Below are 22913 nucleotides of genomic sequence, written 5' to 3' on the forward strand. Positions count from 1 at the left end.
GTCAAAAGGGCAATCATGCAATATTTTCTTTAGGATTTTTTTATTATTATTATTTTTTTTTGGGGGGGGGGGTTCTATTTTGGGGACAGAAACGTGTTTTAGCAATTCTTGATCTCTAAAACTATAAATTTTGAGAGAAAATAGTGATTGTTCTTGTTCTGATCCATGGGCGTGATACACTACCGAACCACATAAATCGTTGGGATTTTTGTTGTCTTTACTATTTTGTGTTTTCACAAGTACTGCATGTGCCAGAGGATTAGTCAAGCACTCTAAGAGGCCGTGATACCTTGGTTCAAAAAAAAAATTCTAGTTTGACTGACATAGTTAAGTTAGAATATTTTGAAAAGCTATGCAAAAAAGATGGACGAATCATCGTAATTGCTTTCTTGCATTCCTATAAAAAATTTATTAATGTCAAAGGTAATTTGCTATTCTCTTTAACATAAATAATAATAAATAAATAAAAATGATACAATTTCTTTTTGTTCCTAACTCAATGCATGCTTATGTACTTTGCAGCATTCATGCCAAATGACTACATGAAATTACACTGACATAAATCAAAGAGTCGAAATGAATGCACAAGGTAAATCTTTTGGCCTGTGGCCACTCCAACTTTGCCCTAATAATCAAGTTTTGAAACTTGAAAACTCGTGTCATGTGTAAGCTTGAATGAATCAAATAAAATTATAGATATTTAAAAAAATGGTTTTAGTATTTTAAATATATATATATATATTGAAAGTTGTGATAATATGACTCGCCAGGTGGCATATTGAAATGACACCATGATGTGGACAAGTTCAAGTATTGTAGATCTGTACATCTTGGGATACACGATTCCCACGTGATACACTTTTTATGGGGAAATGCATTCATGTATCTCAAGGTGTTCAGATCTACGGTACCCGAACTTGTCCACACGTCATGGAGTCATTTGAGTATGCCACCTAGCGAGTCATATTATCACAACTCATATATATATAAGCAGATTAACTTGGATCCTACTTGGTGCATCTTCCAAGGGGACTCGATGAGTTACATCCATCAAGTTTTGGGGATGAATCAACTCAAAACTCAATTAAGTGCTGAGTTTAGAGTCGACCTGGCAAGTTCTAAAACAACTCTAAAAATTGCATAATGAGCTCGAACCCAAAGATTATTTACTTATCCAACTTTGAAGCCTACAGTCTTCGCAATATTACAACAATGTTATTAGGTTGGACTTGGGCTAGGAGTAACTTGGACTAATGAGATCTTCTAAGAAGTGAACACTGTTATATAATTAGGCCAAAACTATGGTTTAATACATATTCTACATCCTTTTGGGCTTTGGCACTACTGTTCTAGAGATCTATTTTTGCCTACTCATATCTTCTTAAAATTACAAAAATTACAATCATCTAAGTTATTTAATTGCAATCGATCATATCTATTTAGACGATATTTTTTTGAACTTTTATTTTACTATTTTGGTTTGTCAACATTTCATAATTTGAAAACTTTTGATTGATTTGCGATAAAATAATATAATTGAAAAGCTATTGTCGAGATCTTTGCAATATCAAAAGATGGAAGAAGTAACCCTGAGGAGGTGGTTCGATGGCAATTTTGGATCCAATAAGTGATGAGAGTCCATAGGTTGTGAGTTCAATACCCAATAAAAATAGTATTTTCCCGGGGCCACCTACGAGGGCGCACCCTTACTTACTAGGTGCGTGTGATGTGCAGGCGTTGCACGTCCCAGGGGGAGAGACCCATATGCCTGGGCTCCGGCCTTGGCTCTTCTGGTCCCCTAGTCAGACGTAAGTTTGAACACCTCCATCATAAGTAAATAAATAAAAGATGGAAGAAGTTATACATCTATGTCCTTGTATCTATATGAGAAAGAGAGAGGACGAGCTAGAAACAAAAAAGGAGCAAGGATTAAGAGCCCATCGGGCGAAAGCCCAACCCATAGATCTTATCTTTCCAAAAGGTGGCCCAAAGCCACTCTATGTATGGGTTGGGCTTGACCTTAAAATTTGACTTGAGGCCCGGACCAGGACTATTTAAGCTCTGTCCAAACCAGTCCTTCTAAAATAGAAGAGTAAGGAATACGTAAATATCTTTTTTAACGGTATTTTGGTAAAAAACAATTTTTTTCAAAAGTCATTTTCGGTATAAAATCCAATTTCTAACAGGACCCAGATATTTTTCAATGAGTGTCTTTATGTTGAATGTTTAAGATATTAAACAGTGTCTTTGAGATTGTCAAAATAAATATCTTTTGGGTGACTAAGACATGCCCTTCTTCACCTCATTTGTCCAAATATACTAACATGAAAAGACTCAATTACCCTCATTTTCAATCTCTACCCAAAAACATAGATATGAATTTTTTTTTCTTCTCAAAATAGCTATATTCAAGCTCTCCAACTTTCATGGTGTATCTACTCAACCAATAACTAACTCTTTACATAAAATCATAGATTTTTCAATGCCAAATCCCCTTTTTTTTTTTTTTTTTAATTTCTTCAAATTTTTTTTTTTTCAAAACCAATTATATTCAAGCTCTTTGACAAATTTAATTTGTTTAATCTTATCTTCATCCATCATATTCTTCCTTGTTTCCTTTGTGAAAAATCCTAAATTTCTTCAAGAATTGTATCTTGTCCTGAGATTTGAAGGTTGAAGACTTTAAAGTAGACAAAATCTTGAGATAATGATAAAATTTTTTATCCAAAGCAATCAAAGATGAAGGGTTTTGAAAAGAAAAACTTGGATTTTCGATTAGAGATCAAATTTGGGGGCATTTGAGTCTTTTTTTTTCATTAATCTATTTAAAATATTGAGGTCAAGGGATATATATCATCAATTTCAAAATATAAGGGTATCTACATATTCTCTAGATCACCTTTCAAAATACTTTATGATGAATGATATTTTTCTGGAGGTTTTTTTATTAATATTATAATTATATTTTTGAAGTTTAGTCGGCATTATGTCCAAACACCATTAGACATCAATCATGATTTTAGATTTTGGATTTTTTGTCCCATCTCCTTCGAAAACTATTAAGATGATTTGGGTCTCATCTTTATATCTTGGATTACCAAAAAAGGTAACTTTTAATAGAAAAAGATGGAGGAAAAGGAATCTTACCCCATTCACCAACTATGTCTCGACGATTTTCAAAAGACACCGTCAATAAAGAGAATCCATTTTCTTTTATAATTATATTTACAAATATGGGTATATTAATGATTTACATTAAGTATGTGTATTGTTATCATGTGTCGTAAGGACACACGTTAAAGTGCAATAAATACATTTTGAAAATTAAATTTTATATCGAAAATACCCTTAAAAATTTTACTTTTTATTGGAGTACTCTCACATTCATATTTTCAAAGTGTATTTATTACATTTTTTATGACACATGTAAATAAAATGAGTACACAGTTGGATACGTGGTTGATGTGATAAGGGCACAAAATCATAGATATTTTTCATCGAGATACACAAATAAAAGATGTGTGATTTTGTACCCTTGCCGTGTCAGCCACGTACCAAACCGTGTTCATTCATCATTATTCAAACAAAATCCATTAAGTAGAGAGAGAGAGAGAGAGAGACTATTCTTACGATCTTATCCTTAACAACTAGTTGCAACTTGCAACTTGCAAAAGGAGGATATTTGAATGATTCAAACATTTTTAGATATTTATGGTATAATATCATGGAAGGACTTATGCTTAATAAAGTTTAAAATGTAAGGTCTTATTAACAATTTTCTTACCTGTAAGGGACAAAAATATAAATAGCGGACTTTATTTACGAACTAAAAGACAAAAGTGACAGTACGACCATGCCCAATCATAGTGCGTGTGTAAGGATAGAATTGTCTTAACAACAGGTGGTGACCGTGTGAGAAAACCCTGAACTTCTATGCCAGCTCAGCAAAAAGGTCAGATATTTTTTTCCCCCACGTGGACCCCACCTGAAAATATCTCATTCCACAGTACTTAGTTTACTACTTACTGCTTCTGCTCTCTCCCAGTCTCCCATACGAGAGAGAGAGAGAGAAGGTTTTTTTGGGTGGATTAGGGTTTCTGCGATTCTTGGATTTGTTATTGTTTCTAGAGTTCAATTTCAATGGAGGCGAAGCCTAATCCAAGAAGTTCAGAGAGGCTACCATGTGATTACTGTAACGAAGAAACTGCGGTTTTGTACTGTAGAGCTGATTCAGCCAAACTCTGCTTGTTTTGCGACAAAAATGTTCACTCTGCGAACGATTTATCTCGCAAACATCTTCGATCGCAGATCTGCGATAATTGTGGCACGGAACCCGTCTCTGTTCGATGTTCGACAGATAATATCGTTCTTTGCCAAGATTGCGATTGGGATGCTCATGGTACATGTTCGATCTCTGCTTCACATGAGCGCAATTTAGTAGAAGGGTTTTCAGGTTGTCCGTCAGCTCTCGATCTTGCTTCAATTTGGGGATTTGATATTGGAGATGAGAAATTTTTGCTACCTCAGAGTAAAAGTTCCATCTTTCAGAATTGGATTTCGCCAAATGATGATTCTTGGGTGTTTAAGTCCACAGAAATTACTTTTCAGGATCTGATGGGAGAGAGCGAGAACGCGGAATTATATCCGAATGTTCCGTGTCTTGAGATCCCATCTTTGTCGAAACAACAGAATCCGAGCTGTGGGAAGCATAAAAAGGTGATTTTCAAGCAGTTGTTTGAGCTGCTTAAGCGAGATCTGATAAAAGAATGTGGTGATGCTGAAGATTTGGGTCCGGCCATTCCTTGTAGGAGAGTTAAAGAGGGGAAAAGGGAAGATCTTGATTTGAATGATGGTGGTGGTGATGGTGATGGGGCCATCGATGTGAATCAGTCGATGCAGGAGCAGTTGCAAATGTCTTATTCATCTATGCTTATGTTGGATCCTAGAGAGAATAATGGTCTCGTTGAAGAAGATGTTCTTTGGGACTATAATCCCTCCCATCAGTCCAGACAGGTTTTGAAACAGAACACCCTTTCTTTTGTTAATTATTTTCTGTTGTTTGGGTTGATAGTTTAGGTTCTTCATCTATCATATCTCTTCGAAGTCCCAATTGGGTAAATGAGTTTAGCTTTCACGCACACAATACAAACCCAAGGAAAAAAGAAGATAAATTTCAAAAAGATCTTTTTGAAGGATTGTGAACAAGGGTCACGATGTAGAAAGTTGGAAATAATATGTGGGGACTAATTAAAAATCAACAAAATTTCAAAAATATGTAGTATAATATTTGGTGCTATGGGTTGCCAACCATGGTTTTAAAACTCGTTTTGACATCTCGTCTCATCCCTGAACGAGACTCGGATGGGTTTCCCCATATGTTTGAGACATCTCGTTCAACAATGAGAAAAATGAACGTGGGTTTTAAATATTGTCCGATACATTGACTTGTCTGTCCGTCTTGTTGCTGGGTGATACCGAGACGACTCAGGCGATACGGTCTCGGACGAGTTTTGAAACCATGTTACCAACTAGTCACTTTCTATTATTCAACAATATTCTCCAATAGGATCAGCAAAAATCCAATGGAGTCCCTGAATTTCTACAAGTTACGTTGAAGTAAAGTATCATCTCCTGACATAAGAAGTCCAATAGGATCAATACTTCAGATGGCAATATATTAGAATACCACTATGCTAAGATGAGCTAGAAGAAGGCAACTCCTTTTCTTTTGGTTGCGATAGTTCTAAAATTTATCTTTAGGACTTGAGAGAAAAGATTTTCCTAATGTTCCTCCTAGTCCTTTCATATTTAGGTAGTACTATGAAATGTTATTAGTGGCACTCTTGTACTCCAAAACAAATTATGACAGATTAAAATGTTTATAGATGGACTTTAATTTCATATAGTTATAGCATTTGTTTTGATTCATGAAATAATAAATGATCTCCTTCTCATACTTTCATCCTATTTTGGCTTATCTTACCTACTTTATTTTCTCTCCCCCAGAACCTCTTACCAAAGTTATGTCTCCTTGCAGATATGGGATTTTAATTTAGGAAGATCAAGAAGTCTTGAAGAGCATAGCCCACAAGAAGTTGAATATGGAGCAAGAGATGGAAATCTTATGCTAAAAAGTTATGGTGATCTCTCTGAAGAACCTCCTTTGGGAGCTACATGTGGGTTAGAAAGCATTCATGAAATGAATTTCTCCAACAAACATGAGGATGTCACATTACAAGATGTAAGTCAGTCTGCAGTTATATCTTTTCTATCATATTTATTCTCATCGAAACATGAAATTTAGATGTCCAACAAGATACTAAATTGGTCTTTTAGGTGATGACTGCAAGATCAGTCATCAGTTTTTGCATCGGGTTGGTTATTATGTAAATACCCATCTTGCTTGATTTAGAGAGCTGCTATTGGCACCCCAACTTTTACTTATTACATCGCAATTAAAAATTAAGAAAATAAGTAAATGGTTGACAATAAGTAAAACGGTGCCAATAGAAGTTCTCTCTCATTTTATTTTTTTTCTAGATTTTTTTTTTGTTGTTAAAGATTATAGCCTAATCATTATCATAAACAACTACTGAAATTGTTTGGATGAGTATTGTAATGTTGAGATAATAATTTGAGCCAAATCTTTTTAATGTTTGAATGGTGTGTTTTAATTTTTAATTGGGGCGTAATAAATATTTTATGAAATTGGGGTGTAATAAGTAAAAGTTGGGGTGCCAATAGCAGCCCTATTGATTTATTACACTTTCCATCTTTTTCTCTATCGGAGAGGACTGTCCAACCAATTTACAAATGCGAAATGGTCCAAATCATTTTTTTTTTTACGGGAAGCTGGACTTGAACCTGCGACCTCAAAAGTTGTTTTGCAATTTTTCAAACCAACTGAGTTATGGGTCTAAGCCCGAAACGGTTTCAAATCATTTCCATTTTAAATGTGTAATATTATATTTTTGTAAAAGTAGAAACATAGGACTGACTAGGAAACAGAAGGTACCAATTTGGTAGTTTGGAAAGATAATATGGCAATGACGTATCCGTATGAGTGAAACATGCAAGATGTCGAACCCATCAACTCACCGTCCAATGTATTTCATCCATAACACCCACATCTCGGCAAAATGTGGGTTACTAGATTTTTTGGCACCAACTTAAATTAAATCATTGTCATCGTCATCACATCTTGTGGTTCTTATTTGCTGTTTCCTGTTTCATTTTCTGGTTAGCAGTGTATAACATGCTTTGGCTGTCACATTGTAGAATAGTTCAAGTAACCCAACATCAAGTTGGGAGCCTACAACATCTGAAAGCAACAACTTACCTATTCTAAGGCAATCTACGGGTTCCACTTTGACAATACCTAAAGCTGATAACAGCACCAAAGATATCCATTTCATGGAACAATCTGCCCAGGTTAGTAATGAAAACTTGAGAGCAACAACCAAAGCCGAGATGGAGCTAATGGCACAGAACAGAGGCAATGCCATGTTACGTTACATGGAGAAGAAGAAAACTCGAAGGTACTATCTTCCTCTCTCTCTCTTCTGCCTTCTGTTCCTTTCCTTGATCAATTAACAGTTATTTACCTTTATTTTGAGAAACTCAAGCCAATAGTTAAGAGTAACAGCTCCTTGGTGTTATAAACTTACAACCATTATAGTGTAATATAATTATGTAATGGAGGTGGGACTCAGATAATATTAATTAATATCTTTCAAAAGAGACTTGATTTAAAATTGGAAATTCTAATATGAATTAGAATTTAATATAATTATATGCTGTTAAACGATGATATAAAAGTATTTATTTAAAAAGAAAAATAAAATGACAGAATTGGGCAGCTGCTTCAATTTTGAAAAGTGTTAATTTCGAAAAAAAATGGGCCAAAATAATGCCATTACATAATTTTATAATAATCATTATTTTAATACATAAAGGCCAATATGTAGAATAAATGGCATGAAGTATTTAAGTGTAAAAGTATTGGAATGGATACCTGTTGTTACTGTTATAATATCTGTTATATTAACACATTAGAGAGCCATTATTTTAATACATAGAGGCCAATATGTAGAGTAAATGGCATGAAGTATTTAAGTGTAAAAGTATTGGAATGGATACTTGTTGTACCGTTATAATATCTGTTATATTAACACATTAGAGCCATTATTTTAAGCCATGATTCAAGCTACAATATCTTTTCTCTGAATGATCAAATTAAACTATGAACAGGTATGATAAACACATCCGATATGAATCGAGGAAGGCCAGAGCTGATACTAGGAAGCGAGTAAAGGGTCGGTTTGTCAAGGCAAATGAAACTCCAGATAATAGCTAAATAGAGGTCTAGTACTCACTCATGTCTGTAAATTGCCTTTCTTTGATAGCCTCGACAGTAAGTTTGTATGGAACTTCAATGGAAATCTTATTGACAGCATACATACTCTAATTACATCATTATCACCATATCCGGTGGTGTGCATTTTAGTGAAGTTTAATTATCTTACGTCGGGGCTACAAAATTCTTGGTTATTTGTAGATATTCCTTGGATGACCAGCAATGTATAAATTCAAACTCTACATCACTTCGCTATCCTCAAGCATGATATAGATCACAATAACCATCGTCGTTAGACTTTAGATACTTTCCCAGATTATTTGCGTTTATGTTATTTGACCATCTAGAAGAGTATCAATAGGTGCAAGGGTCTGAACTAGAAAGATATGAAAACTAATGAAAAGCAGAAGTTGCCACGAAATTTCCTAGTGGGGAGTTATTTGGGCGTGAAGCGAAGACAATGTAGTTCTGTTTTTGGCATTTGAGATCCACCTTGGAGTATGTTTATGTATTGAAGACTTCGCATTTTTTATTTTATATAAGTTATTCTTAATTGCAAAACCAAGTCTTTGAAATTATTGAACATAAATGCTAACTAGTTATTAGTATATGTCCTTTGCATATCATGTGTCATGGATAATTTATAGCCAAGAAATACTCCAAAACACTATTTCCGAAGAATGTTTCACTATATAAAACAGTACAAAACAAATGTTGAAATTATGGTTTTCGTACACTTTTTTTTTAATTTTTTATTTGAGGGTTTTTGTGACAGATTTGAAATCCAATGTTTTTTTTTTTTTTAAAAGGTCCAGACATGATGAAAAGTCATGTAATCTAACAATTAGAAATAATAACAATCAAATATGACCAGTCGTGATAATTTAACACGCCCTCATCACAGAATCATAGATCATTTGCCTCAGATACCCAAGAAAGAGATTTATGGTCTTTTATCATTTAGTGGAGATTATCAAAAGATTTATGGTCAAAAATCTCCGCTTAATGGTCTTTGATCTTGTTGTTTATCCAATAAACAACAATATAAGGGCTGAAAGTGCCAACAATCAATATAAAAGAAAGGGAATGTCAATGGAGGACAAGCAAACATCATTTACAGCTTCAATTAGATTGAACCTGCAATTTGAGGACTAAATTAACAAAAAATATTGCTCTTCTCTCCACTCGGTAGTGGTGTGCTTGTATTATTTCGACTTCAATTTAATTTTTGCATTGCAACATGATTTTCTGACTCAAAAATTTTCACTTGATCGACGTGGCAAGTTCACAAAACTATAGATTTTTGTGTAATGATTTTCCAACTCCCCCCACCCCTCCATCACAAAATTGTTGATCATTTGTCTCGGGATACAAATAATCATAAATCTTTTCTTGTATGTCCCGGGGCAACTGATCTACGGTTCTATGACGGGGGCATAGAAGAGCTAGTGTCAGAGGGGCGTCATATTATCACAACTCTAGATCTTTTTCTTCGTGATACACAAGGAAAAGATCAACGGTTCCCTGCACTTGCCACGTCAACCGAGTGAAAATCTGGAGTCAGAAAATCATTATTCTTTGCATTTTATACTCTATGTAGATGTATTTCCATTGGTTTGCCCATGGAGGGGAAGGAAAATGCTGAAATGACAAAAAGTATTTACCGTGATTCTCACAAGTCTGACATGAGATGTGCACATAATCATAGATGTATTTTCTCACGATACGAGTAAAAATCATCTACGGTTATGTATGTATGTTCACGTCAGAATTGTGAGAATCACAGTAAATCCTGTGTTACCCCATCACGACTCGTGAAGGAAACAAGAGGGGAGGGGGGGGGGAGTGTCTCTTGTTAGTATTGACGTAACATGAGCAGCACTGAAAACGTTTGAAGTGTCAAACGTTAATGCATGCCTTACAAATGTCCAGGTCGTTGGATCACAGCAGCGAAACGTGTTACTTAAAACTTTTCAAACCCCAAAGCGAAGAACAAACAAGGAGAGAAATTTTCAAACCCCACAATCGAGGAGAGAAAAACAACAAAAAAAAACCTAAGTAATTTGGGCATGCCCCTCCATGTTTTGGTAAATATCGGAGATGCCCTCCCCTCCCATGTTTTCAAACTAATGACATGTGCCCTGACCTTGGTCTACTGTGGTAGAAGAATTAAAATGACATAAATGCCTTTTCCCTCTAAGTTAAATTATTTTTAACATAATCAACTCAATCTTTGGTCCCTGTTCAACTTCTTGTAGAAAATCTTTGATTTTTTTTTTTTCTATCCAAAAATCTAATCTTATTCTTAAAAAGGTTTGACCCTTTAAAGAAAGAAAGAATCTTAATTTTTTCTTTTTTTGAAACGAGTTATCCAAGTCTCTTAGAGCACACGAGTTATCTTCTCCCTCCACACACACACACCAAGTAATTTCTAGGATAAGTTGTTGAAGGTGGCTCCTAAGGGGGGATTCAAACTCAAGACCTCCATTTCTTGAGGTGTGGTCTTGGCCATCTCACCAACCCTTGGATGGTTAGAATCTTAAAACTCAAGATTGAGGCCAAGGGATGAGAGTAGGGCATTTATGTCATTTTATTAGTCTCTTTAAAAAAGACCAAAATTAAAGGACATGCTATCAGTTTTAAAATACAAGAGGACATCTAAAATATTTACAAAATGTGAAGGGGTGCAATGTCTAAATCAACAAAAAAAAAAAAAAAAAACTAGTAAAAGAAAATCTTGAAATTCTATTCTGAATTGTTATTTCTTTTTACAGGAAGATGTTCAAACTCAAAATAGAAACAAGAGAACATAAATTATGAATGAAACCTCTCTCACTTTACTTCTTCAATCTTCTTCACGCATCTCTCAAAAGGTAGAAGCCTGTGCTTTGCTGGACTTCCATGCAGACCAGACAGTGAGAACTACAAAGAGAAACGCAGCCAAATAAGATGAGATCAGAGAAGCCATCGTTCTGTCACAAAACTTTCCAAGGTGGTCACATATAGGCATCCAACCAGTATGGCTGTTCCCATAACGACCCAGATAACCAATTGCAGATGCAGCAGAGCATCCTGTGAGTTCTAATACCATCACTATCTGAGAAAAAAAAACACCAAAAAATCAAGATTTCAAGTCATAATCACTCCAAAAAGCTTTCTAATCTATTTCATATAAAAGGGGGGGGAAAAAAAAAAGCTTTTTCTAAAAGGAAAATAGAAGAAAGATAAAGCAACCCATTCATGAAAAAGGAGATTTTTTTTTTTTTTTTTTTTAATTTCTTAATAATTTTTTTTTTTTTTTTTTTGATAAATAGCAATTCATTCATTAAAACAAAACCAAGTCAGTCGAGATGACCAACCTAGCAAGTCCTTACAGTAAGAAATTACTCATGAGTAATACAGCAAATCCCATCCCAATTGAAAATAAAATCCTCGAAAAAGACTCCCCTAAATTCTTTAAAGACTTTGGACCAACAGAAAATAAGTCCCATAATGGATAAAATCGTATTGCTACAATCTTCCATTTTTCCTTCAAAGATGCGCTTGTTTCTCTCCAACCACACTCCCCAGCATATTGCGAACGGTGTAATACTCCACAACAGCCTCTTAGCGCCGCCAAACGAGTAACCAATCGACGACCAACAAGTAAAAAGCTCCTTTATTGTTTGTGGTAAGCATGTTATAACTCCATATAATTTCAAAAAATGAGTCCAAATGCCATAAGCGAACTTACAATGTATAAGAAGGTGGTCCGATGATTCTCCATTCTCCATGCATAGCACACAACAACTCGCCCCGCACAAACCTCGTCGCATCAAGAAATCCACTGTTTGAATCCTTCCTAAGGAAGCCGTCCATGTGAAAAATGCAACTTTATTCGGAACTCTTGGCCCCAAATCGAGACATGAGGAAAGGACCTATCTCCATTACTACACAAGGAATGGTAAAATGAGTGCACCGAAAACCTCCCATCCTTACTCGCCATCCACACTCTCTCATCTTCCCTTCCTGGATGTATCTCGATACGCGAAGCTCTATCAAGTAATCTGCCAACTTCTTGAAGTTCCAAGTTGTCAAGGCCTCTCCGAAAGCCAAAGTCCCATGCCCATTCTCCGCCTATGGAATGACGGAAAGATACGATTGGGTACCCTTTTTTTGTGGATATGCAATATAGATTCGGAAATTCCTCCATAAGTGGCCGCTCTCCGCACCAAGTATCTTCCCAAAAATCAACTCGGTTGCCTTGGCCCACTTTAAATTTGATTCTCGCCTTGAAAATTTGAATGCTATTCATGATACCTTTCCACATCCCACATCCATGGGGCTGTTTCACCGGCCTGCTTTCCCAACCCATTCGATTGGAACCGTACTTGCTTTCTATAACCTGTCTCCACAAACTATTCCCACCAGTCCCAAACTTCCAAAGCCACTTTCCCCTCAAAGCTAAGTTCATTGCCCCAAGTCTCCTAACTCCGAGGCCCCCATACTTCTTGTTTGAGCAAACTTGTTTCCAGCTCACTAGATGATGTTTCCTACTCCCATCTCTATCATGCCAAAGAAAGTTACGGAATAACTTATCTAATCTTATCTCCACACTTCGAGGCATAGAAAGTAAAGATAGAAAGTATACTGGGATGCTAGATAATACACTTTTTATCAAAGTCAATTTACCCCCCTTGGAAAGATAGTTAGCTTGCCACACAGCTAGTTTCCTTTCGATCTTTTCTACTACCGGGTCCCAAATCGCCACCCTCCTATATGGGGCTCCTAGAGGCATCCCCAGATAAGAAGAAGGTAAACTATCCGCTTTCCACCCCATCAAGGCCGCTAGAAGAGTGACACATCTAACCATGCCCACCGGAAATATCTTGCTTTTCCTCGTGTTTACTGGGATGCCCGACACCGCTTCGAAGCAACAAAGCACACCGCTTAATCTCCTCGTCTGGTCTATAGAATCATCCAAAAACACTAGTGTATCATCTGCAAATTGTAAGTGTGTAACAGTAATATTACCTGCTCCTACTGGGAACCCCGAGAAGAAACCATTTGCAACCCCTCTCTCCATCATCTTTCCGAGCGCTTCTGCCACAATAATAAACAAGAAAGGGGATAGAGGGTCCCCTTGTCTGAGGCCTCTAGTGCTTCTAAAGAAACCGTTGGGCGATCCATTTACCAAGATCGAGAATGAAGGAGAAGAAATGCATGTCATAACCCAAGAGATCCATCTACTACCGAAACCCATTCTCCCCAACATGTACTCCAAGAATTGCCAACTAACATGGTCATATGCCTTCTCTAGATCCACCTTACACACCATTCCCGCCTTGCCTGATTTCAATCTAGAGTCAATACACTCGTTTGCTATTAGAACCCCATCCAGAATTTGTCTCCCTTTTACAAACGCACTCTGATTACCCCCTATTAGCCCTTGGATAACACCTTTTAATCTTCTTGCGAGGATACTCGTGATAATTTTATAACTAGTGTTCACCAAACTAATAGGCCTCAAGTCTTTGATATCCTCAGTTCCTACCACTTTAGGAATTAAAGCGATGAAGGTACAATTAGAACCAAGATCAAGCACTCCATCTCTGAAGAACTCTTCAACTACCGCGATAAAATCATACTTAATGATCTCCCAACAACTTTTATAGAATTCCACAGGGAAACCATCCGGTCCTGGGGATTTATCACTTTTCATGCTTGAAATAACATCCCAAATCTCATTTTCTTCGACTGGTCTTTCCAACCATTCACACTGTAGCTCAGAGATTCTAGGAAATTGCAATAATTCGGGTTTTGGTCTACTACGTGATTCTTCAGTATACAGTTTCGAATAAAAGTTTACAATCCCTTTAGCAACCTCTTCTTCACCCTCCAACCATTCCCCGTTTACATTTATTCTCGTAACGCGATTGTTCCTACTTCGAGCGTTGGCCATGCAATGGAAAAACTTTGTGTTGTTATCCCCTTCCTTAAGCCATCTCATTCTGGATTTCTGTTTCCAACTAATCTCTTCCATAAGTGCTAACCGCTGGTACTTCTCACGAAGGTTCATTCTTGTTGTCTTGTCATTAAATAGGTTCATTCTTGTTGTCTTAATAATTCAATAGACCCACTTACCAAATCAGTAAAAAATATTATGAAATATTTCAAATAAAAGAAGAATGTAAGAAAATAAAGCAACCCATTCATGAAAAAGGAGCTTTTTTTTTTCCTAATTTCTTAATATTTCAAGTGGCCCACTTACCAAATCAGTAAAAAATATTATGAAATATTTCAAATAAAATAAAAATAGAAGAAAATGAAGCAACCCATTCATGAAAAAGGAGATTGTTTTTTCTTCTTTTTTTAAATTTCTTAATAATTTATGAGACGACCAAATCAGTAAAATAAAGCAACCCATTCATTAAAAAGGAGTTTTTTTTTAATTTCTTAATAATTTATGAGATCCACTTACCAAATCAGTAAAAAAATTATGAAGTATAACAAATAAAAGAAAATAAAGCAACCCATTCATGAAGAAGAAGGACGTACTTACCAAATCAGTAACAAAGATGAAGAAATATTTATTTCTCCCTGGATTGGTTAGTCTTATACAGTACAAGAAAACAATCAAAGACAGAGCAGACAATACACATGCACCAGCATTCACACCTACAAAGAACCTGCAAGGGAAGGGGGCACATATGGAGTTAAAGTTGAAGAAAAAGGCTCTAAATTTAGTGGCGATTTTGGGGATTTTCATTTAAACTAACTTGAAGGCTTGTGAGTAGCTATATTTGGCGTCTATTGGGATGCCGAAAAGCTTGATGGTTTGCTTGTTTGTGACCATCAACCAAATTGCAATCAATGCGACTGCGATCCCCAGAGTTCTCACTACTGCTTCGCATATTAGAAATCCTTTGTGGGTTTTCTGAGGAGGGTTTTGCTCTTCTTTGATTCCGGTGGTCTCCATTGAAAGATCTTTCAAGAAGAATTGCAGAAAACAGAGCAAACACAGAGCGAGAGGAGCACAACAAGAAGGGACGTTTTAAGGGTATTTATAGAAGTAACAGAGAGATTAAAGCCTCTTTATAAAAGCAAATGCTAGTATGAAACTACGTTTGACGAACATAGCCAAACGTACGGTTGAGATGAGAAGAAATTTATTCATTTACAATTTTCAAGAGGATCTGAGTCACAGACATCCACTACCCAAATAAAACTATTGTACCCATCGTACAATCGGACAATCGGGACCGTTTACATGGTTCCCCTTTTAATGGACTGTTGGATCTAAACCCTGACATGTCAGATAAAATTTATTTATTTAATTATAATTTTCAAGAGGATCTGGGGCACACGCACCCACTACCCTAATAAAACTATTGTACCCATCTTACAATCGGGACCGTTTACTTGATTGCCCTTTTAATGGACCGTTGGATCTAAACCCTGACATGTCAGATGATCTTTTATATATATATATATATATATATATACTAAATTGACGTGGAATGTGCACGTAATCATAGATTTTTGTATGTATCTCGAGAGAAAAAATTTATGGTTGTGTGCACATTCCACATTAATTGAGTGTATTTGAGTGTCGTTTGCCAGTCACTTTTGCCCGATTCATATTTATAAGTAGAGTCGTGTTAGCGTAACATTAAAATTGACATTGATTGTCACATTGCTGATGTTAAGGTGCACCATAACCATAGATGCTTTTCTTCTATGATTCCCAGACATACATCCATGCCAGTAATATTAGAATTCGATGTCAATTTTAATGGTACTTCAACATTTTCCTTATAAGTTATATCATCTAGAAATCTCAAAAATACTTTACAAATGGTGTTCTAATTAGGATTGTTGATCTGGCCCATTGGTTTGTTAATCCAACCCAGCCCAAAAAAAACAAAAGGTTTAGATCTTAATCTCGAGCTGGCAAAGGTAGGGTTAGGTTCAAAAAGTATTCAATCCATTAAATTTGGATCAAGTTAAAGCCTAACAATGCTCTATTCAATTTGAGTTGTGTTTTTATGAAAAGTAATATTGGTTTACTTTGGAAAGGCTTTGCAAGGAACATGAATTTGTATTTGGATAAAGCCCGAAAAAATAAAGAAACCTGCCCAATTCTATTAGTGTCAGATTTGGACTTAGTTTTTTATTTATGACTTAAATAATGATGGATGCATACGATCTTGGTAAGTGGCTAACGTGAAAAAGGGAAATAGAACCACACATCTTTGTCATGTGTATCCAATGAAAACAATCTATGGTTCTATGTCCTTGTCATGTCTACCTGTATCCAACGCATTCATTAGGACTGTTATGAATTACATAAGAATTGGTGTGGCAATAGCATCTTTTTTTAAATGAAAAAAAAAAAAAACCTACACAGACGACATGTTGAGTGAGACATCTAAGCCGTGAGTATTTAGTAATCTTATAAGGGTGATGAGGTTGACACGGCACGCTTGGGTTTGGCGCCTACGTACAATCTCACTTACATTAATTGTTTCGGTTTCAGCGTTACGGTGCCTTCACTTTACTTTGATGGAGGCGTACGCATCAGTTAGCCTAGGAGTTATCAAAGGTTAGCACTGATACAAGAGGAGGCGCTAGTAAGGTGCTGGTGGGTGGCAATTGCCTCCACAGAAGAACTTTGAGACACCCCTATTATTTTAATTAATTACATATCCTATTTATTCTCACACCCTCATTTCTCTCCTCATTTGCCCCCACACCCTCACCTCCTTTTAATTTTTGTTCCCGTAAAATTTGTAGACGCCCCCATATTTACAATTAATTACATGCCCCATTTGTCTCCATTCCCTCACCTCTCTCCCCATTTGCCCCCACACCCTCACCTCCCTCCAATTTTTGCCTCCATAGATCTTTGAAACACCCCTATATTTTTAACTAATTAGATGTTCCATTTGTCCCCACTCCCTCATCTCTTCGATTATTTGTTGATGGCATTGTCTCTTGACCGAGGCTTCTTAAATATTAATTGAAAATGACCTAAATATCATTTTCTTCAACTTCCAACTAAAAACCTCTTAAATGAAAATCATGACTCATTCTTAAATGAAATATGAAAATTCAAAGAAAATTATTTCGATGCTTTTGATTTTCATTTTTTATACTTCATTATAAGAAATTTAGTCCCACATTGACTAAAGAAAGAATAGTAAAATAGGTTATAAGTATTTTTGAATAACTTATGATAAGAGCTAAGCCGAATAACTACTATGTTGACCATGAATTCTTTCACCCATTTCTCGCTCCATCTTGTCATTGAGAATTTCTTCTCAATTTAGAATAATGCCCTTTTACTAGTTTTTATTTTAGTTTCTTCACAAAAATTCCAAACCCTGGAACGCTGAAAGAATCGCATCCTCTTGAGGACATATATCGAGAAATCCTAGCTTGGATAATTTATTATAATCATATGCATATAGTTATTCAAGGGATCCTAACCCTGTATAAAATTCTATGTTCATTATTTATCTATTTATTAAATAAAATATGTTGCTTCGAAGCAAGTTTGTAGAATATTGACAATTCATAGAACCAAATTTAACCAAACCGAACCGATCTTAATTCGATTTGATTTTGTTGATGACATTTGTCCCCACTCCCTCACCTCTTCAATTTTTTGTTGATGACATTGCCTCTTGATTGAGACTTCTCATATATTAATTGGAAATGATCTAAATATCATTTTCTTCAACTTCTAACCAAAAATCTCTTAATTTCTCCCTAAAATCATTACAACTAACCATAGTTTGCCCCACTACATGAAAATCTTGGCTCCCCCCGACTAATACCATCACATCATATCACCTTTGATGCTCCACCAAATTCTTTTTCTCTCTTAACTTTATTACTGGCCATCATTATATTGATGTTCATGTGAGACCCCCAAAGTTATTGCATCATTAAAGCATCTCCAACGGAGTTACACATACTCATTTATGGGTAGGCTAATCACATTGGGTACATGGTTTCAAAACTCGTCCAAGATCGAGACATATCGATCAAGTTAATTCGATATCAGGACTGAACGATACAAACACACAAGTCACTTTTTTGACCGAGATTTAATACCTCACATTCAACTTTTTTGATTTTTTGAATGAAATGCCTCAAACATAACAAAAAACTCATCCGAGACGACTCGATATTGGGCTTGGACGAGACGAGACATGAAACCGAATTTTAAAACCATGGTTGGGTATCCATGGGGGTATGCCCTCCAACCACGCTACTTAAAAATTTCTACTCATAAATATTTATATATATATAGTTCAACATAGATTTGAATCGGTCTAAAATTGTAATATTTTCAACTAACTATCTAAAATTTTTTCCCTCCAAAAAAGATGGGTCAATTATGTGGAGATCTATTTTGGATACTCAAAACCTCATGACCCAAAAAATGGTGTGGGCTAGGTAGTGTGTCAGAGACACATTTTGGACTCCTTTACTCAAAACGACAAGTAAGAAGTAATGGGTAAAGGGATAGGTACTGCATTAGAGTTACTCTTATGGAATCCATTCTCAAATTCTCACAATTTTTCTGGTACCCTCACAATAATGGCTTATTTACTTTTTAGTAGGTAAAATTTACTTCTCATTTAATTATTTAATTTTGATTGTGACTTATACTCTTTGCATGACTATCACAAAATGATCATAACACCTGAAAACCCTTGTTTTTTCTTCCCCAAGATTTGTCATCTTCAACTTATTGGGTAAGTTTTTTTTTTCCCCTTTGTCTTTAACTTAAGATTTTGTCTCCTTTAAATTCAAACATCATGAATAAGATGGGTTTTTTCCAAAACTTGACCAAACTTTTAACGAAATTTTCATTTCGACACATCATTCATTTACATTTTGAAAACATGCCTAACGAGATTGTAGATTTTTTTTTTTTGAAAAAGTGGCAATCTTGTTAATAAAAAGTAACGAGATCATTTGTATTTTTCAAAAAAACAACAATCTCGTTGAGTGTCGACCTCGCTAAAAAGTAGCAAGATTATTGCTATTTATCAACAAGATCCTCACTTTTAAAAAAATTGCAATCTTGTTCGGCATGTTTTCGGAATTAAAATGAATAATACATTGAAATATTTAGCACATGAAATGGTTATTTACCCATAAAATAATATCTAAGTGTTTCAAAAGAGAGGTTGAAGATGATGGATTAAATAAAAGGTAGAGTAGATTAAATGTAAATTATCCTAGAAGTTGAAGATGACATATTTTTTACAGAAAATTTAAGCATTCTTGGTTGGAGGTTGAAGATAAGGGTATTTAGGTCATTTTCCATTACTCTTCCGATGTAGATGGAGTTTAAGGGGTGTGTGCCATTAGTTTGTAATGCATTCAATTTTGTCTAAAAAGTCAAATCTTTTATTAATTCTAATACATTCATACTTACATTATCTCAATGACTTTTTTTTCTTCTAAAAAGTCAAATCTTGTATTAGTTCTAATTCATATGTATTAAACCTGTTTTTAATGAGTTCAGTAATTCGATAGTAGCAGGATTTGAACCTAGGTCTCTGGTATCATCACCCAAAGACTTTACCAACTAAGCTAGTTGACACCTACAATTTTAATTATACTTTTTATATGTTCTTATGGTGTCTTATAATAATATTTTATATGGATCATTAAAACTAATTAAAAATAACATTTCTAGTTGTAATATATAGATAGGGAATTTCTTGATAAAATGACATACTTTTATTTTATTTTATGATTAATTGGATTTCAACCTACTACCTTAAAGTTGTATTAAAACATTTCAAACTATGGGCAGAACCCTAATAAAATGATATTTCAATCCAAAAATTAAAAAAATTCCTATAATAGTGATGCTTGAACATCAATATTTGGCAATTGAGCCTTATATATATATATATTATAAGGCCTTATCCCCAAAATTTTGGGTCAAATTGAATTAATTTTGTTTTTTATTATTTAATTTTATATAATAAAATCATATATTCTATTAATTCAATTGTTATTGTATCCATTCTCATGACAACATACATCACTCTAGTGTATCATTTTCAAAGAAAGCCCTTAATTTCCTTCTTTATCAGAACTTAGACCGAAAATATAAGGCTTGAAATCCAAGTCCTTGTTTGCCCCATTTATGTCCAAGCCTGGTCGACCACCTGATCTACCTAGTTCCGAAGCCTGAATGGGCCCATAAACATAAAGTGGGCCTAGTGTAGCCAGGCCTGATAATTAAATGATCCAATTATGCTACCCATACTCAATCAACAATGAGCCAGGACGCAACCAGCCCATGGACAACTCTATGTAAAAAAAGCATTCTTATCATCAACCGTCATTTGAAGAATTACATGTTGGGTTTATTTTTTTTCCATTAAAAATAATTTATTATCTTATTGGGTACCTAATGGAAGATGGATATTTGTACGGTCGGTTCTAGATCCAACGGTTTCATACCCGGAACTGAAACAGAAAATAATCAGTACACCAACTTTTACTAATGACACACCAATTCCTATGTAAATCACCAAAGAATTGCACAGAGTTGGGGTGGCGTTAGCCAAAGTTGGTGTGGCAATAACAACTATCTTATTTTATTTGAAAAAAAAAGAGAGAAGAGTTGTGATAATCTAACGCTCTTTTTTCAGACACCCCATGTACACCCCCATCACAGAACCGTAGATCCTTTGCCAGGTTAGAGAGCATATAGGGGGGTGTTTGAAAAAAGAGCGTCAAATTATTATTAGTAGGAAAAAAAGATTTTAAAGAGACTCGTCACTTGTGTATGTGTCAATTGGAGAGTTGGGCTATGATTTCTTCGTATCTCATTTTGTTTTTAATCCTCACGATGCTTCCTTTTGGTAGCCATGACGATGTATCTTTTCGAAATAATTATGAAACACTAACAGTCTTGAGAACTAACAATCAGGCATTAGGATTTGTATATTTGTAGATGGATGACATTTTAGAATTCGCACTCAGTCCAACTTTTTATCGAAATAGTCTTCCTTTTTATTCACCTTTAATTTTGTGGGCCTATAAAATTGTTGGATCACTATGTGGGATAACAATCTAATAATCTTTAATTAACAGAAATCGAATATTCTATTATATTTTTGTCTCTTACTTATGAAAGGTAAAATATAAAAATGATAAAGTTGGTGAGTTATTACTAAGAAGAACAATGATTTTCTACTTAAAAGGTCTTCCCTCGGCTTACGTACACCAAATCATAGATATGTTTTCTCAGGATACACAAATGTACGTCTTCAATATTGACCAAATAAAGATTTTCTAGTATATCAGCACTTTATTAAGAATGGAATATTTTATTATATTTTTGTCTCTTATGAAAAATAAAACATAAAGATGATAAAGTCGGTGAGTTATTATTAAGAAGAATAATGATTTTCTAACTTAGAAAGTCTTCACTCGATTGAGATTGACGTGTTATAAACACAAAATCGTAGATATATTTTCTCGGGAAACACAAATGCTTATCTTCAATATTGATCAAGTAAAGATTTTTTAATATATCAGCATTTTATTAAGAATGAGAAAGAAAAAAATAAAATAAAGTGAATTAAAAAGATAAAAAAAGAAAGATAATAAAATTAGAGGGGTATTATTAAGAAAAAAAGATATAAAAAAATAATAAAAAAATTTTAAAAATACTATTAAAAAAGATGGATGAGTGAGAGGAAAGATAATAAATTTAAATTGCAGGAGGGGAGGAAGGGGAGAGAAAAGACTCATTATAGTCCGATATATGAGACAAAATTATAATATAATGAAATTCATTATTGTATTTTATTATTATAAATTTTTATTTTATTATTTTTTTAAATTTTTTTTATCTATCTAATTCCAGATGAATTTTCACAAGCAACCAAACAATGTAGTTGTAATGATTCTCAAAGTCACAAATTAGAGTTGAACTTATAAATCGAACTCTCAAGAAGACTACTCCTCCAACTAAATAGATCTTAAAATTAATCCATGAATGTGAATGATTGAGACCTTTTCAAAAATTTCAAACCTGTTACATCAAGGGTGTTGATTGAGTATGCCACGTGGGTAAGTTAACTTATCACGATTCTTTATATTTTCCATATTTTTAAATATAAGATTAGAAATGATGGGTCCCACTTTCTGACTCTGCTACAGAAGACAATTACAGCTGCATAAATAAACAGGGCCCACTGTGTTCCGTGGTCCAAAAACTCATGGCATTGTCATCATGCCTTGAGATTTGATGAATACTTTTGAGAGTATTAAGTTTTCACCATTTATCGAATATTTCACAAATACTCTTTTTTAATGGATAAATTAATTTTTAATAAAGAAAAATGCTAACCTAACTTCCTGCAATACTACATTTGCCGTTGCACTAACATTGAGGTGCTCGCATAAACATAAATATATTTTTCCTTGAAATATGAGTGAAAAGCATCTACGATTCCGTACACACCATGACATTAGGTAATGTTGAACGCAATATTGTAAGAAGTCAATATAGAACTATTTTTTAATG

The 22913-nt window shown here is 34.7% G+C and overlaps 1 protein-coding gene across 1 annotated transcript; it reads left to right on the forward strand.

The window, feature by feature from the left end:
* Positions 1-4030: 4030 nt before the first annotated feature.
* On the forward strand, positions 4031-8917 carry LOC147400805 (zinc finger protein CONSTANS-LIKE 14-like). The gene is made up of 4 exons (XM_086441832.1): positions 4031-5013; positions 6038-6241; positions 7279-7538; positions 8251-8917. The coding sequence occupies exons 1-4, from the start codon at positions 4141-4143 to the stop codon at positions 8354-8356; spliced, it is 1443 nt and encodes a 480-aa protein (XP_086297958.1). The 5' UTR covers positions 4031-4140; the 3' UTR covers positions 8357-8917.
* Positions 8918-22913: the final 13996 nt, after the last annotated feature.

Source organism: Akebia trifoliata, chromosome 5 (genome assembly GCF_017979445.1).
Source record: "Akebia trifoliata isolate Shusen 1 chromosome 5, ASM1797944v1, whole genome shotgun sequence".
Taxonomy (NCBI): Eukaryota; Viridiplantae; Streptophyta; class Magnoliopsida; order Ranunculales; family Lardizabalaceae; genus Akebia; species Akebia trifoliata.

What these genes read in the sequence shown, in the direction of transcription:
- LOC147400805 (XM_086441832.1), top strand. Translation starts at nt 4,141, where the DNA reads ATGGAGGCGAAGCCTAATCCAAGAAGTTCAGAGAGGCTACCATGTGAT. An exon ending in CCTCCCATCAGTCCAGACAG is followed by an intron (nt 5,014 to 6,037) that starts GTTTTGAAACAG and finishes GTCTCCTTGCAG; the next exon opens with ATATGGGATTTTAATTTAGG. An exon ending in AGGATGTCACATTACAAGAT is followed by an intron (nt 6,242 to 7,278) that starts GTAAGTCAGTCT and finishes GTCACATTGTAG; the next exon opens with AATAGTTCAAGTAACCCAAC.